The 20,418-nt window shown below is 34.6% G+C and overlaps 1 protein-coding gene across 1 annotated transcript in view; it reads right to left on the bottom strand.

Moving 5' to 3' along the window:
• The window catches only part of CycT (Cyclin T), a 97,851-nt gene that overhangs the window by 26,088 nt on the left and 51,345 nt on the right, over positions 1 to 20,418 (bottom strand). Inside the window, exon 8 of the mRNA XM_090392739.1 lies at positions 7,639 to 7,711. Within this exon, the coding sequence (XP_090248865.1) occupies positions 7,639 to 7,711 (73 nt within the window). The remainder of the gene's footprint in view (positions 1 to 7,638; positions 7,712 to 20,418) is intronic.

Below are 20,418 nucleotides of genomic sequence, written 5' to 3'. Positions count from 1 at the left end.
AATTAAAGTAGAGACCACAGATATGAGAATCTGAGAAAGATTAGAGGCATGAACAGATGGCATAAATGGGAATATCATATATAAAAAAATGAGGACATTAGGAAAGAACTTGACATTGTTAGCATCCAGGAATGCGTTAGCAGAGCTAATCTCAGGTGGTAGGTTACAAACAGAAAGGGAGAGGAAAGATTAGTAAAAAAGTGTTCTCTGCCAGGTTGCCAGGAAAATGACCTAGAGGAAGACCAAGAGATTGGTGGATTGATATAATAAAAAGTGCCTTAGAAGACAGAAATATAAGATCTGATAATATTGCAGTCTTGACAGGTAACAGACTAATTTGGAGAAAAATTGTAGATAGGAAGTTAGTAATGATGTAATTTTTCAAGTAGTACTATAATATCCTGTACAGCCACTTGAGGATGTATCAGGAATTTGATGATGATGGATCTGAGAGCTGGGTTAGAAATAAAACACTTCACCAAAGACTAGAGTCAGATATGAGAATCCTGAGAAAGATTAGTGGCATGAACAGATGGCATCAATGGCAATATCATATTAAAAACGACGATATTAGGAAAGACCTTGACATTGTCAGCATCCAGGAATGTGTTAGCAGAGCTAATCTCAGGTGGTATGGTCACTTCAACAGAATGGGAGAGGAAAGTTTAGCAAAACAAGTATTCTCTGCCAGGCTGGCAAGAAAAAGACCCTGAGGAATACCAAGGTATAAGTTGATTGATATAGTAAAAAGTGCCTTAGAAGATAGAAATATAAGATCTGATAATGTTGGAGTCTTGATAGGTTGAATAAATTTAATAAATCAGGAGACAGACTAATTTGGAGAAAAATTGTAGATAGGAAGTTAGTAATGATGTAATTTTTCATGTAGTACTATATCCTGTACACCCCCTTGAGGATATATCAGGAATTTGATGATGGATCTGAGAGGTGGGTTAGAAATAAAACACTTCAAAGACTAGAGACCACAAATATGAGAGGCCAGAGAAGATTAGAGGGATGAACAGATGGCATCAGTGGCAAAGTCATATTAAAAACGAGGATATTAGGAAAGAACTTAATATTGTTAGAATCCAGGAATGTGTTAGCAGAGCTAATCTTAGGTGGTATGGTCATTTAAACAGAATGGAGAGGAAATATTAGTAAAACAAGTATTCTTTGCAGGAAAAATACCCAGAAGAAGACCAAGATACAGGTGGATTGATACAGTAAAAAGTGCCTTAGAAGACAGAAATATAATATCTGATAATGTTGAAGTCTTGACAGGTAACAGATTGATTTGGAGGAAAATTGTAGATAATAAGTTAGTAATGGTGTAAGTTTTTCATGATGTAATATCATATCCTGTATACCCCTTGAGGGTACATATCAAAAATTTGATGATGATGAAATCTGGAAAAGGCATATGAAAAGATACCAGGAGAAAAGCAGTTCAATGTTACCATTATATGCATAAATGGTTTAGCCTATTAAATTATTTGCTATTATTTTATTAAATATTAGATCTATATTTAGGTTGTAAAATTTAAAAAAGGTACTGGAAGATGATTTGATGTAATTAGATGCATGACAAGAGGGTACATTATCTCCACTGTTACTATTGTCTATACGGATCACATTAGAATTGAAAAGTAGTAGCATTAAACCTGATATCAGAATTGGAGATATCAATCTTAGCTCCTTGGGTTGCTTAACGGTCAAAGCCAAATAACTGGGAGGAGAATTGCCTATTGGTTCTGACCTAATGTCCAATCCTCACCTTTAAATGATGTGTCCACTTAGTAGGTAACCAACAGGTGTTGAATGAACAAGGATAGGATGGCAATTTGGGTCTCCACTGGCATAAACTACACATACATACAACATGAGATTTCATTCCAGATGGGGCATTGCCTGGTTAAAGAAGGACTTCTGCTGTTTCAATCAGGAAACCAGGGCAAACAGTGAAACATCAGCTACTGAAACAAATTCAACATCCAAAAGAAAAAGAACAAACCTAACACCAGAATAACTGAAGACGGAACCATCAACATAAGGAGTATGAATGGAAAGGAAACTGAACTTGCAGAGGAGCCAGAAAAGTGCTACATGGATGTAATTGTCATTATTAAGAGAAAGAAGACAAAAATAAAGTATAAAATGTTATATTTGGGCAATAACCATCAAGGTGCAGCAAATAGCAATCAACACCAAACAAGAAGATAAACTTCAAATTGGGGAAATAGACAATAAAAACATATTTTTTGCTAATAGTACCACACAAGGTACTCCTAAGGAAGAGATGGAAGAATTTTTTGGGTCAGAGTATTCAACTGAAAATGGAAAAAGTGGTGCTTGTTGGAGGTCTACAAAGCAGAGTAGGAAATGAATCCAACCAGGCATATAGAAACATTTTTGGAAAATTTCAAGAATAGGACAAGGCTAATAATAATGGTAAGTATCAAACTGGATTTCTGCTCAGGATACATAATAGCATTACTAGCACCATTTTTCAATATACAGCTATGAAAAAGTTCATATGTATACCTGTATGTTGTGCATATACACAAGAGAAAACAAGAAATAAGAAAGCCTCATTGACTATGTCATTGCCAGTGATATCATGCTGGTTAAGGATAAAAGACTGTACAGAGAACCTCACTCAGTTTTAAGTAGGATAAAAATGAACATCACATTGAAAAGAACAGTACATAAGAAAGTTTTTGAAACAAATTAAAATTGAACAGCTTTTACAGGTAAACAGTAGACTCAACTACAAAAAGATTATTGAAGAAAAAAATTAAACAGTCTGAAAACAAGAACCAAACCTTCAAGCTCTGAAGAAAACAACTGATTCAGCTGGGGGGAAATGTGGTAAAGTTGTATACAAGAACAGTAAAATAAGAACACCATGATGGACACAAGAAGTTAATGAAACAGTACTGTAAAAGAAGAAAGCATACCAAAAGTTCCTACCAAATGAGTTGGCAAATGCCCTAAAAGAATACAGAGAAAAATGTAACAGAGCCAAGCATTTGTTTCTACAAAGGATACAAATTCTTCTAGAACTGGAAGGAAATGGGATTCCACGAGATACTTGAATTTTCCCTGTTACAGTAAAAGTTCATGCCTGGTTAAGTATACAGTGACCTAACAATAACCTAAGTCACAGAAATAGAAGAACCATATGTGGAATTGCAAACCTACATAACTATTATGTGTTCTCCCCCCCCTCTCTCTCTCTCTTAGATAAATGCCAATGTACCATTAACAATGGCACTTCACAATATCACACCGATGACAAAGGTTTTAAAAAAAAGTCAGTCTAGATTTAGAGATTTTGTTTTGCAGAATAACACACAAGGTGCACAATTAGAAGTTTACAATAAATGCTACATTGGGCTGACAAGCCTCATCATTCCTGCTAATACTAAAGTTACACTAAACATATAGTACAAACGTCATTAAAGATTCTCTGTTGTTGATGGACTAAAGGTAATTGCAAAAATTGCCTTTTTATTGTAATGTAAATGTTCTAATATTGCATCATTACTTAATCTATTATGAAAACACCAATTCTTCTAAGAAAAAACACAGTAAAACAGACAAAATTCCCCTATTTTGCAGCAAAATAACAGCTTGAATGTCTACAGGGTGGCAGTTTACCACTGTTATCATATAACTGCAATATATTTTAAAGAAGTGCACATATAGCTCACAATTTCAAGTACGATGAATTGAACTTGAAAATGCAACACAGAAGAAGCAATTATGTCATACTTAAATCACAGTTATATAAAGCATTTAAGATGATTCACTCAATTCCTAACCAGATGTATAACTTCAAGAGCTACCTCTGAAAAGTTTCTAAAGAGTTACTATTATTACTTGGAGTAGATGTCATTAAGTATGTGTAGGTACAATTCCTCTGCTATATAATTATGGCATGTAATCTGCCTGAGAAAGACTTGGGCTTGTATTCTGTAGACAAGAATTATTTGGTAATTTATGATGCAAAGTGAAATCTGTCAATCTTAGACAGTAATGGCTTTTTCTCCCATTTTGCAAAAAAGGCAAGGTAGCCCATGAATAAATGCATCTCTAATGTCCTATGGGATGCTTAAGGGTCAAAGCTGTATAACTGAGAGGAGACCTCCACATAGCCTTTCAAGGAATGCGGAGAACCAATCAGGACTTCTGACGTATTGTCCAATCCTCACCTTCTCGTGGTGCACCCTGTTAGGTATCTACCTGGATACTTAATGAAAGAAGATAGGCTGGCAATTTGGGATTTAGCCGACCAAATTGTAATTCTTATTGGTTTAAACCAAATTACAAAATGATGGCACAACACGACAAAATTTCATGCCAGCTGGGGCGTCGCCCGGTTAAACAAGTTCCCCGTTGTTTTCGCCAGGGAATCAGGGTGAACAGTGAAAAAACACCCCAACTCAACATCACCAGAGTTAAAGAAGGTACTATCAACATAAGAAGCCTGAATGGCAAAGAAGTGGAGCTAGCTGAGGAATTAGTAAGTACCAGATTGACATAATAGGGATGACTGAAACAAAAAAGACAAAACTGGCGAGATCTTCCTGAGCAATAAATACAAAATGTTTTATTCAGGCAATGACAATCAAGGAAAAGAAGGAGTAGCTATAGTATTCAACAATAAATACGAGGCGCATCTTCTTGAATGGCAGGCAGTGTCAAGTAGAGTGATGTGGGCAAATATCAGAATGGGGAACTGGAAAATGAGACTTATTTGTGTCTATGGTCCCACAGAAAGCTCTACAAAGGTAGAAGTGGAGTAATTTTTTGAGGCAATAGAGAAATCTACTGACACAATGAAAAAGGAAAAGTTGGTCCTTGTTGGGGATCTAAATAGCGAAGTAGGAAATAATTGTCAGACATACAAAAATATATTGGGAAAATTTGGAGAAAAGAGCAAAGCTAATAATAATGGCAAATATTTGTTGGATTTCTGCTCAGGACATGGACTGGTTATCACTAATGCCATGTTCCAACATAAAAATGTGCACAAATTCACATGGAGAGAAGAGGCAAGAAATAAGAAAAGTCTCATTGACTATGTCATTGTTGATAGTGATGTTTTCTCCCTTGTGCAGGACACTAGAGTGTACAGAGGATTTGAAAGTGATCACTATTTAGTCTTGAGCAGGATAAAATTGAATTTCATACTGAAAAGAATAACATGTAAGAAAGTTTAAAAACGAATAAAAGTTCAGCAGCTCTCAGATGTGAACTGTACACTAAAATACACAAAGATTATTGAAAAAAAATGAGAGTTTGAGAACAGGAACCAAACTTTAGAAATTCAGTGGTAAAACTTAAAGAAAACCTTGACTGATTCGGCCAGAGAGGCGTGTGGTGAGGTTGTCTACAAGGAGAGAAAAATCAGTACTCCATGGCAGACACAGGAAGTTAAAGAGGCAGTGAAGGAAAAGAAGAAAGCATATCAAAAGTTCCTGGCAAATAAGTCACTTGTGCTCTTAGAAAATACAGAGACAATGTAAGAAAGCTAAACACTGCATAAAATTAGCTATCAAAAGTCATGGAAGGACTTTGGCAAGAACATAGAAAATAAATACCAAGAAGGTGGCAGAATATTTTGGAGGGTGTTGAAGAAGCTTAGAAATGGAGGAAAGAATACTGTAAAAGGAGTTAGAGATGATAAAGATAACGTGAAAACAAAGAAAAAAAGAAACGAGGAGAAAAAGAAATCTTTGAAGTATGGAGTAATTACTTCGAGAAATTGCTAAATGAAACAAACAGTGATAGCACAGTGGTAAAAAACACTCAACAGGCTTACATTCAGGAATACATATCCATACTTGAAGGAAAAAAAGCCATCAAAGGCTTAAAAATGTGGAAAGACAGGAGGAGTAGATGATATGCGACCAGAAATGCTGAAGTATGGTGGTATAAGTCTTGCAGTGGCTACACTGCATAGTTCAGAAGGCCTGGACAAAGGGACGAATTCCTGATGATTGGAGTAGAACTCTCATAGTGCCCATATATAAAAAGGAAAATAAAATTGAATGTGAGAATTACAGAGGTATTTCTCTACTGAGTGTTCCTGGTAAGATACATGCAAGTATATCTTCTCAGCCATTTCTCAAGATATATACTTGAGAAACGGTTGAGAAGAATTGTGGAAGAAAAGCTTGGTGAACAACAAGCTTGATTCCAGCCAAATAGAGGCTGTCAGGATCAGATCTTCACTTTACGACAAATAGTTGAAAAATCATGGGAATATAATAAAGATCTGTATTTAAGTTGTCGATTTGGAAAAGGCATATGACAAGATGCCAAGAGAGAAGCTATTCAATACACTACGGTTATATAGTGTTATATCAAGCAATACTTAGTCTTTATTTGAGTTGTAAGTCAGCAGTTAGAATTGAAGGAAGTACAGGAAGGTGGTTTAATGTTAAATCTGGTGTCAGACAAGGATGTACATTATCGCCTCTGTTATTCATTATCTATATGGATCACATTATGAAGGAAAGTGGTATTAAACATGATATCAAAATTGGAGATGCTAAAATCAGCTCTTTGCTTTATGCAGACAATGTTATACTTATCAATAAATCCGCTACGAGTCTGCAAGATTCCTTGACTAAATTGAATAACTGTTGTAATAGATATGGTATGAAGGTCAGCAATAAAAAGACAAAGACAATGAAAATAGGCAGAATCGTTGAAAATGTCAAATGCATTGTGAACAGAGAACCTGTGGAACAAGCAAAACATTTCACCTACTTAGGGCACGATTGTTAGTGAAGATGGTAAATTAAATATGGAAATAGAAAATAGCATCAATGAAGCTGGTACAGTAGGAAGTCATTTGAATAAATTCATATGGAATAAGAGAGAAATTAGTTAGAACACTAAATTAGCTGTATACAAGACAGTGTTCAAACCAGTTTTAACTTATGGATCTGAGAGCTGGATCAGAAGTAAAACACTTGACCAAAGACTAGAGACCACAGATATGAGAATCCTGAGAAAGATTAGATGCGTGAACAGATGGCATCAATGGCAATATCATATAAAAAACGAGGATATTAGGAAAGAACTTGACATTGTCAGCATCCAGGAATGCGTTAGCAGAGCTAATCTCAGGTGGTATGGTCATTTAAACAGAATGGGCGGGGAAAGATTGGCAAAACAAGTGTTCTCTGCCAGGTTGGCAAGAAAAAGACCCATAGGAAGACCATGATATAGATGGATTGATACGGTACAAAGTGCCTTAGACGACAGAAATATACGATCTGATAATATTGGCGTCTTGACAAGTAACAGACTGATCTGGAGGAAAATTGTAGACAGGAAGTTAGTAATGATGTAAATTTTTCATGTAGCACTATCATATCCTGTACACCCCCTTGAGGGTACATGGCAGGAATTTAATGATGATGATATCCTATGACAAGATGAATATTCTTACCTCCCCCATTCTCAATCCCAGTACTTGGCTAATAAAAGTCACTGAGCCTAATACAGTGAGATGATAAAGTAATAATGTAATTCTATAACACTTTTTTTTTTTTTTTTCAGAAGGATATCAAAGCACATAAAGAACTATAAAATTATCTGAACTTTATTTATTCTTACCTTCTAAAAGCTTCAGTGTTGCAGTTTTATCAACATACCAAAACCAGTCCTTCCCTTCACTGGAACGAGGAAGCTACAAAATAAAATGATAAATTAAGCAGACAAAACGTTTTTAATATAAAATACACTTCACAAAATTAACAAAGGTTTAAAATGTATAATTCAATAATTGTTGAAAAACAATTTTATAACTTTGAATTAGAGGCAAGCTATATTGTTGAGTTTTTTTGTTGCTCCTGAAAAGTAGGTGACTGTTTTTCTTAGAACAATTAGTGTTCTCATAATAGATAAAGTAATGATGAGATATTATAACATAAAAGTAGTGCCATAAATGGTGCCAAATCCACACCAGTATAAAAGCATAGCTACAAAAAGAAACACTAATATGAATGGAAGTTCAGAATAAAAAAGGATTCTCCCACCCACTGAACAAAAAAACATGCCATTGCAATATACTGAAGCAAAATGAAGATACAGAAATGAATTAACCTTCAAAATATCTCAACCTGAAAAGAATATTAAACAGACAACATGGCAATTACAAAAAAGTTGAAAAGCATTTAGAAAAAAGGCATAGGAAATATAAGAAAATTAAGCAGCAAAAGGGATTACAAAACACAAACAGGAAAAATATGACTGAATAAAGATAATCAGGTAAGTAAAGTAGAAAGTTTTTTCACTTGTGTTACAAATTAAAATAAATTTGCCAAGAAATTATATATTCTTGCTTTATCCTTCAAGTGTAAGCAAGCTGTCTGTGTGTGAAGTATATTCACAAATAAGACTACTTGTATAATATAGAGACCGACTTCACATTAATTGTCATTATATTCCATAATGCAAAGTACAATCCTCTTTCAGATGTGTCTGAAAGGATCTAGGTCTTTGACATGACCTCTCATCATTAATGAGACGTCAATAAAGGTTCCAGTCTGGGAGGTAGCCCTTTCCATAATGCATAGTATTATAGGCCTGAAAGCGTGTATGCTTTGCATTATGGGATACAAAGACAATTAATGCAAGTCATTTAGCCTCTGCACACAAGCAGCCTAGTCATGAACGTACTTCACATGCAAATTTTGTTTATACCTAGATAAAAGATAAAACAAGAATTTAGCAATTAGAAATATATACACGTTAGCACAAGAATAATGTTTAATTTGCCAAATATTTCAGTCTGAATATTACAGACCATCTTCAGTGGCCACAGAGGAATAGTTTTAAAAGACAAAGTGGAATATGAACAATTGATCATTCACACATAGAACGAGCTGCGTGATGTCATATCACTAAGTATTAGAAGAGTAAACATTTTTAAAGTCATAATTAAAGATATTAATTCAGAAATTCATATAATAATCTTAAATAGCATTAGACTAATATAGGGGAAAAAAAAAAATTAATGTGTTATCCTGATTAAAGTTTCCCAAATTTTTGATATAGATATACAGTCATTACAATTCAAGTTAGGACATTGAAGTAAGGCCTCCACACTTTCTTTAAATAAACGTTCAAATTTGTAGCAACATTCGTGTAGGAAAAGAGAGAGAGTCTTGGACCAAAGGATGTTGTGGCTTGTTTCTAATCCATGCTGAGCTAATCCAGATTTCTCAGGTTTGTTGTGTTGAATTGATGACTGATTCTCTTGAATTCTTTTTTCTATAGAACGCCCAGTTTGTCCAAAGTAGGAAAGATTACAATTACAAGGAGCTTGATACACACCAGGTAAAGACAAGGTTGAGCGTTTATCTTTAGATGAAGGAAAATAGGTGGATAATTTGTTAATAGGAGTATAAGTGGCTGTTAAATCATATTTCTTCAGAATTCTTGAAATTGGTTCTGAAATCCTGGAAATGTAAGGAATTGGAATTCAGCATATTGAATCTTTGCTGTTCTGTGTTGGATTGTAAGAATTGAAAAGATGTTGTGTACGCTTTTCGGAGAAGCCATTTAGTTTTATGTGATGTTTGATAGTCAAGAGTTCTTCCTGTAATAAATGAGAAGTTGAACAGTTAGTTTTGGCTCGTCAGATTAAACATTTTATGATTCCTGTTTTTTTGACAAGGATAATGAGCAGATTCTTTGAGAATATAACGACCTGTGAAAGTTGGTTTTCTGTAAACTGTTGTTGTAAGAATACCAGAAGGTGAACGGATGAGAAGAACGTCTAAAAAAGATAACTTGTTGTCTTTTTCAATCTCCATGGTAAACTTTATACGAGGATGTATGTAATTGATACTGCTTAAAAAGGAAGGTGAGGAGTCTCTGTTGTGAGGCCATAGAGCAAAGATGTCGTCAATATATCTATCTCAAAAGGATGGGTGAGGGAATATAGATGAGAACTTCTTCTAGATGTTCTAAATAAAAGTTGGCACGAGCAGGAGAAAGTGGATTTCCCATGGCTGTTCCTTCCACTTGGTTGTAAAATTTGTTTTGACATGAGAAATATCCAGAATGCATTACAAAATCAAATAACTTTATTATATCTTGTGGGAAGATGTCAGCAAGTAATTCTAAAGTCTCTTTGAGAGATACATTCGTATATAAAGATTCTATATCAAAGATAACCATAAGATCTGTAGGTTGTAAAGTGATGTTTTTCAATTTATTTAAGAAATCAGAAGAGTTTTTCAAAAAAGAACATGAGTTGCCAATGTGTGATTTCAATAATTTAGATAGATATTTGGCTATGCGATAAGTAGGAGAATCAATACAATCCACTATAGGGCGAAGAGGAATATCTGTCTTGTGTATTTTTGGTAGACCATAAAACCTTGGAGGCCTTGCAAAATGAGTTTTTTTGTCTTTCAATAGTGTCTACATCTAAACTTATGACCTCATCTAGTAGGGAATTTAATTTCTTCAGTTGTCTGTTGGTTGGATCGTAATTACGTTCTTGGTATGTTGAGCGATCTCGAAGTACAAGGGAAAGTTTTCTTCTATAGTTTGAAGAGTCCATAATTACTGTCGCTTTCCCCTTGTGTGAATGATCAATTGTTCATATTCCACTTTGTTTTTTAAAAGTATTCCTATGTAGCCACTGAAGATGGTCTGTAATATTCAGATCGAAATATTTGGCAAATTAAACATTATTCTTGTGTTAACATGTATATATTTCTAATCATTATGTCACAAGTATCGTTTAAAAAAAATCAGAATTTAGCAAGATTAACATAAAAAGGATGTTATATGATATGGTTATCCTCTCATAAAGAATGACCATTCATATCACATTTCTGATTCAGGAGCATAAATCAAAAATATAACAGAGCAACCGAAAAAAAGATATGGTACTCCTCGTAAGTATATAAACAATAATTATAAATACTGTATTTATCATATGGAATAAAGAGAAGCAAATGATTCAAAGTACAGGCCATGCAGAATGAATGCGTATGAAGTGAAGTTGAAGGAAGAATGGATTTATATAAGAGAGTCAGGCCTGCACTTAAATGCATTTGGTATCAGAAATCTGGAGAAATTATTTATATCAGACCTAACATAAAGAGTCAGATAAACTAGATCACAAGAGGAGAAATAGTGAAAATCTATGCATACAAGAAACTAGGATATGTAACTGTGTTAATAATATGAATGTGCTTATTTACAGAGGTGTTTATGATGAAAGGATAATTGTATGTCCAGACCAGAGAGATAAGTAAAGACCAGACCATCCAAAAGGATGATCTGGACTTATTTAGTTATAAGGATGTCTGCATAAGTGAAGCATTAGATATGAACAAACACCTTCAAGTTGTACAAGTAGGTAATGCACACTACATGATGTACTCCAAATTTTATTGTATACTGAAATATACTAAAAAAGCCTGGAGTTAACTTATGACAGTGCATAACCATCAGAAATATCAGAAACAAATGGATGGAGTTTGTTATCTTGGTGAATATTTTATAGCTTACAAGCATTGGTGAGACCTGGCTCTCAGAGAAAATACTAACTGGTATTGAGTAATAATGGGTATAGTATGTTCAGGAAGGATAGGCAAAAGCAGAAGACATGCTGCTAAAGATATGAGATGATTCAAGTCGAGTTAGAATAGAAAACTATAAATAGGTAATATTAGTGACAATTGTCTAGCAACAAGATTAAAGCTGTCTTGTGTGAGATAGTGTTCACACCAGATGCATTGCCAAATAATCTGATGAGGGCTAATAAGTATTCATCATGAAAAACTTTAATTATCCAAACACTGATAGGGTAGTAGTGAAATCTCATGAGAAGAATGAGGCTGAATTACTGAGCTTTATAAGAAAAATTCCTGAAGTGGTATGAGAAAGAAAGAACTCAGGGTTAAAGAGTGTTAAATCTGATTATATTGTTAGAGGAGTATAGCCTGTTCTTCCTCCAACTGTCCCCAGTTGGAGGAAGAACAGGCTATACTCCTAAGTCCATAGTGACTTAGGAAGTAAAAGGTATATGGATGCCACATGCTGAACTACAAAGCAGGAAATAATGACCAGCAGATATATAAACTTAAATTATGAAATAACAGAATGTATCCCTAGAATTTAAAGAATAAATAAGAGTGAAATAGAAAAGTAATCTTATCAAGCAAGACATTCATTAAAATGGTGTGGAATGAATAATACCGTGTGCATAAGGATGACGTCAGTTAGGAAAATTAAAAAGGCACAGGCAGGTCAAAAAATGTGAGGATGAAAAGAAATTGACATGTAGGATAAAGACAACCTAAAAGTATTTTAACGGTATGCTAAAATTAAAAGAATGTATGTTAAAGAACAAAACTACTAAACAAAGATGGTATGCAAGTGGCAGATGCAAAAGAAATTGTTCATCCAATGAGAGACTATTTTGCTAAGAGCTATCAACACAGTGTATACAATACGGCACTTAATGTTTACCTTTATAATGAATAAAGAAAGTTAGATGTATGAAGAGGTTCCAGAGCTGTTACATAGACTGAATAAGACTTCAGCAATAGAGGCTGATGATATATCAGCACAGATGCTAAAGAATGTTTAGGCTGTTGTGCCTCTTATATGGTTGTATAACTTGAGTGTCACCTCAGAGAAGATTCCACAATAATGAAAAAAATATATGATAATTATATTGCAGAAATGTGGTGCAAAGACTGATGTATACACTATACACTATCAGTATCTCTGAAGTGGTGAAGAAGATTTTGAAAAAGCTGATATATAATGATTCAATAACTTGCTCACATTTTATAATAATGTTATGGCTGAAATAGACAAGAGGAATGGAATGGATACACCATGATAATTTTTGGACTTTGTCAAGGCTTTTGATGGGATACATTATGAAAGGCTGTTGAATAAATTAGAGGGAGTGGAATTTGATTATATATTACTAACATTAAAAAATATGACACTTATTGATAAACTGACCATAGATATTTAATTTGTACGTACGTTTGTATGATATTGCCTACCAGTTTTGCTAGTAATTGACTAGCTTTCTCAAGGCTTGCACAGTACAAAAAAATTAGTAAATGCAGAAAAAGTTTAAGAATACAAAAAATGTTAGTACCTGTTAGGTAGCTAAGGTAACACTTTCACATGACATGTCTGTATGAATTATGACTTTCTAAGTATCATGAACACGCGTTACATGCAAAGGCGTAATATGATTATTCACGTACTGTAGTTCTGTTGGACTGAGAGAATTAATTAGATTTTTCCAAGTATCGTTCAGTATGGCCTCATGATTTCTGTTTAGGTTTGATATTTTAAGGATACTCGTGACATAAAGATTGAACAATATAAGCACATAAACAAAGATATTTAATTAGTCAAATATTTTGGATAACAACAAAGATTCAATACGTTGAGTTCCAATTCCATACATCTCCGGGATTTCAGAACCTATCTCAAGAATTCTGAAGAAATATTAGTTAACAGCTACGTATTCATCTATTAACAAATTATCTTCCCATTTTCCTTCTCCTAAAGACAAATGCTCAACTATGTCTCTTCCTGGAGTTTATCAAATTCCCTGCAACTGTGATCTCTCCTATTTTGGACAAACTGGACACTCTCTTGAAAAAAGAATCCAAGAACATCAATCCTCCATTCATCACAACAAACCCGAAAAATCTGTATTGGCTCAGCACGGGATTGAAATTAACCACAACATCCTTTGGTCAAAAATTAGCCTCTTACATAGATCCCGCTATAAATTTGAACGTTTATTCAAAGAAAGCATAGAGGCATTACTCCATCGTGCTAACCTGAATCGGAATGACTGTGTATCTGTATCAAAAATCTGGAAAAGTCTAATCAGGATAACTCATTAATTCATATTAATTTTATGTTATTTAATATTATTAATTAATATCTTTATTTCAATCATGTCTCTGTTTAATAATATTCCCTTTAATACTTAGTGATATAACATCATGCGACTTGTTCTATTTTTAAATGATTTATTGGTAGTATTCCACCTTTGATTTTTTAAAACTGTTCCTGTAGTGCCACTGAAGATGGTCTGCAATTTTCAGACTGAAATATTTAGCTAATTAAATATCTTTCTTTGTTTATGTGCTTATATTATTCCGTTTAGGTTTTGCCTGTACGTAGCACTACTGATGCTTCTTTGAATAATCGATATCTGGAATCATTGCTAACATTGATAAGAAGGGTGGCTGACTGACATTACAAAAAATGGTGCATGGGAGTGTGAATCTGCAACATTTTGCTGTACACTGCAAGCAGCATACTCCATGGATCAGTCATAGGTCTACTGTCATTTAATATTTTATGTATCCTTTCGATTATTATTTCAATGAAATTCTGAAGGGGGTACTAAAGGATCAAAGCTGCATAATTGAGAGGAGACATCCACATAGCCTTTAAAGGAATGCAGAGATACCACTAAGACTTCTGACATAATATCCAATTGTCACCATCTCGTGGTGCACCCAGTTAGGTATCTACCTGGATACTGAACAAACAAGGATGGGTTGGCAATTTGGAATTTAGCCGACCAAATTGTATTCTTATTGGCTTAAGTGACAATGAAAAATTATGGTACAACATGACAGAATTTCATACTGGCTGGTGCGTCGCAGGGTAAAACACAAAGCCCCCCAATTATTTTCACCACGGAACCAGGGCAAAAAGCAAAAAAGTCAGCTACTGAAACATATTCCAACTCAACATCAGGGTTGAAAAACAGTACTATATAAGAAGCCTGAATAGCAAAGAAATGGAGATGGCTCAGGAACCGGATAAGTACCAGGTCAACATAATACGGGTGACTGAAACAAAAAAGACAAACAATGGTGAGATCTATTTAAGCAATAAAAACAAAATGTTATATTCAGGAAATAACAATCAGGGAAAAGAAGGAGTAGCTATAGTATTCAACACTAAATATGAGGACAATTTTCTTGAATGGCAGATAATATCAAGTAGTGATGTGAGCAAATATCGGAATGGGGAACCGGACAATGAGATATTTGTGCCTATGGTCCCACAGAAGGTTCTAATAAGTTAAAGTGGAGAAATTTTTTGAGGCTTTAGAGAAAGCAACTGACACAGTGAAAAAGGAAAAGTTGGTCCTTGATGGGGGGAGGATCTAAATAGAGTAGGAAATCATTGTTAAACATGCAAAAATTATTTTTGAAAAATTTGAAAAGAGCAAAGCTAATAATAATGGCAATACCTGTAGGGTTTCTGCTCAGGACATGAAATGGTTATTACTAACACCATGTTCCAACATAAAAATGTGCACAAATTCACATGGAGAGAAGAGGCAAGGAATAAGAAAAGTCTCAGTGACTATGTTATTGTTGATAGTGATGTTTTCTCCCTGGCACAGGACACCAGAGTGTGCAGAGGATTTGAAATTGGAAGTAATCACCATTTAGTCTTAAGTAGGATAAAATCGAATTTCATATTGAAAAGAATAACATGTAAGAAAGTTTTAAAGCGAATAAAGTTGAGCAGCTCTCTGATGTGAACTGTAGACTAAAATACACAAATATGATTGAAAAAAAAAAAAAAAAAAATGAAAGAGTTTGAGAACAGAAACCAAACCATGGTGATTCTGTGACAAGCGATGAAGAAAACAAATTGATTGATTCAGCCAGAGAGGCATGTGAGGTTGTCTGTAAGGATAGAAAAATCAGAACTCCATGGTGGACACAGGAAATTAAAGAAAAAAGGAAGTGAAGGAAAAGAAGAAAGCATATTGAAACTTCTTGGCATGTAAGTCAGCTTGTGCTTTTAGAGAATACAAAAAAAAGGTCATCACCATCAAATTGATGATATACGCTGGGGGGGGGGGGGGGGGTATATGATAGCACTACATGAAAAACTTACCTCATTACTAACTTCCCATGAAATCATGGGAATATAACAAAGATCTGCATTTAAGTCGTAGATCTGGAGAAGGCATATGACAAGGTGCCACGAGAGAAACTATTCAAAACGCTACAGTTCTATGGTGTCAATGGGGCATTTATATCAAGCAATACTTAGTCTTTGAATTGAAAGTTAGCAGTTAAAATTGAAGAAATTACAGGACGGTGGTTTAATGTTAAATCTGGTGTCAGACAACGATGTACATTATCCCCTCTGTAATTCATTATCTATATGGATCACATTATGAAGGAAAGCGGTATTAAACTTGATATCAAAATTCATCATCAAATTCCTGACATGTACCCTGAAGGGGTGTACAGGATATGACAGTACTTGATGAAAAATTTACCTCATTACTAACTTCCTATCTACAATTTTCCTACGAATCAGTCTGTTACTTAACAAGACTCGAACATCATTACAGATCTTATATTTCTATCGTCTAAGGCACTTTGTACTGTATCAATCCACCTTTATCTTGGTCTTCCTCTGGGTCGTTTTCCTGCCAACCTGGCAGAGGACACTTGCTTTGCTAATCTTTCCTCCCCCATTCTGTTCAAGTGACCATACCACCTAAAATTAGCTCTGCTAATACATTCCTGGAATGCTGACAATGTCAAGTTTTTTCCTAATATCCTCGTTTTTAATATGATATTGCCATTGATGGCATTTGTTCAAGCCTCTAATCTTTCTCAGGATTCTCATATCTGCGATCTCTAGTCTTTGGTCAAGCGTTTTACTTCTGACCCAGCTCTCAGATCCATAAGTTAAAACTGGTTTGAAAACTGTCTTGTATACAGCTAATTTAGTGTTTCTTTTCATTCTAATGTTCTTTTCATTTCAAATAGTAGATCATATTTGACCAGAAATGCTCACATATGGAGGTATAAGTCTTACATTGGCTGCACTATCTGTACAGAGGGACGAATTCCAGATGATTGGAGTAGAGCGCTCATGGTATCTGTATACAAAAAAAGGGAAATAAAATTGAATGTGAGAATTACAGAGGTATTTCCCTACAGTGTTCCTGGCAGGATTTATGCAAGTATACTTGAGAAACGGTTGAGAAGGATTGTGAAAGAGAAGCTTAGTGAAGAACAAGCTGGATTCAGGCCAAATAAAGGCTGTCAGGATCAGATTTTCACTTTACAACAAATAGATGAGAAATCATGGGAATATAACAATGAACTGTATTTAAGTTTTGTAGATCTTAAAAAGGTAGTCTTAGTGTTGTATTTATGTAGTGTTCTATTTTTTCTGAAATGCCTCTAACATATGGTATGGCTATGGCATTCTTATCTTTTTTGTTTTCAGGGGCATTTTTATGGAAGATCTTGTGAACTGGTTTTTGTTTTTATTATAGCCATTTTTTTCCAAATGATTAATGATTTCGAAATAAACCAAGAATTTGAAATCATTAATTATACATTTGTATGGTTGTGGATTAATACTGTAAAAGTTGCCTTAAAATGAAAAAGTTTGAGAACAGGAATCAAACCTTCGAGATTCAGTGGCAAACTCTGAAGAAAACATTGATTGATTCTGCCAGAGAGGCATGTGGTGAGGTTGTCTGTAAGGATAAAAAAAATCAGAACTCCCTGGTGGACACAGGAAGTTAAACAGGCAGTGAAGGAAAAGAAGAAAGCATATCAAAAGTTCCTGTCAAATAAGTCAGCTTGTGCTCTTAGAGAATATAGAGACAAATGCAAGAATGCTAAACACTGTGTAAAACTATCTAAACAAAAGTCATGGGAGGACTTTGGCAAGAATATAGAAAATAAATATCAAGAAGGTGGCAAAATATTCTGGAGGTTGTTGAAGAAGCTTAAGAATGGAGGAAAGAGTGCTGTAAAAGGAGTTAGAGATGATAAAGGTGACATGAAAATGGGAGAAAAAGATATCCTTGAAGTATGGAGTAATTACTTTAAAAAACTGCTAAATGAAACAAGCAGTGATGACAGCACAGTGGTAAAAAACATTGACAAGGCACGCAGTCAGGAATACATATCCATACTTGAAGTAGAAAAAGCCATCAAAGGCTTGAAATGTGGAAAGGCAGCAGGAGTAGATGATATTCGACCAGAAATGCTGAAGTATGGTGGTATAAGAGTCTTACAGTGGCTGCACTGCATAGTTCAGAAAGCCTGGACAGAGGGACGAATTCCCGATGATTGGAGTAGAGCTCATAGTACCCATATATAAAAAGGGAAATAAAACTGCATGTGAGAATTACAGAGGTATTTCCCTACTGAGTGTTCCTGGCAAGATCTATGCATGTATACTTGAGAAACGGTTGAGAAGAATTGTGGAAGAAAAGCTTGGTGAAGAACAAGCTGGATTCAGGCCAAATAGAGGCTGTCAGGATCAGATCTTCACTTTACGACAAATAGTCGAGAAAGCATGGGAATATAAAAAAGATCCGTATTTAAGTTTTGCCGATTTGGAAAAAGGCATATGACAAGGTGCCAAGAGAGAAGCTATTCAATACGCTGCAGTTATATGGTGTCAATGGGGCAATTATATGAAGCAATACTTAGTCTTTATTTGAGTTGTAAGTCAGCAGTTAGAATTGAAGGAAGTACAGGAAGATGGTTTAATGTTAAATCTGGTGTGAGACAAGGATGTACATTTACCTCTCTGTTATTCATTATCTATATGGATCACATTATGAAGGAAAGTGGTATTAAACATATCAAAATTGGAGATGTTAATGTCAGCTCTTTGTTTTATGCAGACGATGTTATACTTCTAAATAAATCTGCTACAAGTCTGCAAGATTCTCTGACTAAATTGAATAGCTGTTGTAATAGATATGGTATGAAGGTCAGCAATAAAAAGACAAAGACAATGAAAATAGGCAGAATCATTGAAAATGTCAACTGTGTTGTGAATGGAGAACCTGTGGAACAAGTAAAACATTTCAGCTATTTAGGCACGATTTTTACTGAAGATGGTAAATTAAATATAGAAATAGACAACAGAATCAGCAAAGCTGGTATGGTAGGAAGTCAATTGAATAAATTCATATGGAATAAGAGAGAAATTAGTCGGAACACTAAATTAGCTGTATACAAGACAGTATTCAAACCAGTTTTAACTTATGGATCTGAGAGCTGGGTCAGAAGTAAAACACTTGACCAAAGACTAGAGACTACAGATATGAGAGTCCTGAGAAAGATTATAGGCGTGAACAGATAGCATCAATGGCAATATCATATTAAAAATGAGGATATTAGGAAAGAACTTGACACTGTCAGCATCCAGGAATGTGTTAGGCAAGATTAGCAAAACAAGTGTTCTCTGCCAAGTTGGCAGCAAAACGATCCAGAGGAAGACCAAGATATAGGTGGATTGTTATGGTACAAAGTGCTTTAGACGATAGAAATATAAGATCTGATAATGTTGGAGTCTTGACAAGTAACAGACTGATTTGGAGGAAAGCTGTAGATAGGAAATTAATAATGATGTAATTTTTTTCATGTAGTACTATCATATTCTGTACACCCCTTGAGGGTACATGGCAGGAATTTGATGTTGAAGTTGCCTTAAAAGACAGAAATATAAGATCTGATACTGTTGGAGTCTTGACAGATAACATGTTGGAGGAAAATTGTAAATAGGAAGTTACTAACAATGCAAGTTTTTCATATATTACTAATCATATCCTGTACTCCCCTTGAGGGTATGTCAGGATTTCATGATAATGATGAAATTCTGGTTCATCTATTAAGCAGCATTCTCTATACATGTTCTTTTCATTTCTGTCTGTAGTTGTTAATTTCTTCTGTAATGTATATATTTTCAGTTCAGCTGTACTTACTCTTTCACTGACTGGTTAAGTAAGTGAATAGCAACTGCTCTCCATTCAGTAGGTCATTTGTTAGAGAATGCAGTCTGGATTTCTTCATATTTATTCTCTGGAGCTCGATGATGTCCAGATTTGCATATCAGTAATCCATACATTGTACTAATGATATATAATCTTTTGTCAGAAGTTGCTTTATTAAAAATCTGAATCTCTGAATATGCAGATAATGGTCTCAGAAACTTCATTTCTACTGATTGTATTTTTCTCCTCCTTCTGACTCGCCATATTTGTGTATCTGGAAGAATTATATGCAGTTTCTCTTTTTTAATCTTTGTGTATCTGACAAAACAGTAATTTATAATTCCATTAAGTCTGTGAATTTTCTTCTTATTTACTTGGTATAAAGTATGCAGATATTCCTCTGGTTCAGTTGCTATTAATCCTATAGCATTAAGTGATTAATGCTATAGGGCAGGGTTTCCCAAATCGTGTTCCGCAGAAAGTGAATAAGTGTTCCATGATGTCACTGACCAAGCCGTGTATTTTTAAACATGGACGTAATTTGGGAAAGGGAATACCGCTATTTATGACCATTCATAAAAATT

This window comes from Typopeltis vanoorti, chromosome 1, assembly GCF_054136105.1.
Source record: "Typopeltis vanoorti isolate ZY-2024b chromosome 1, IOZ_Tvanoo_1.0, whole genome shotgun sequence".
NCBI lineage: Eukaryota > Metazoa > Arthropoda > Arachnida > Uropygi > Thelyphonidae > Typopeltis > Typopeltis vanoorti.
Note: the sequence above shows the minus strand (reverse complement) of the source record. Positions and strands in the feature narration are given on the sequence as shown.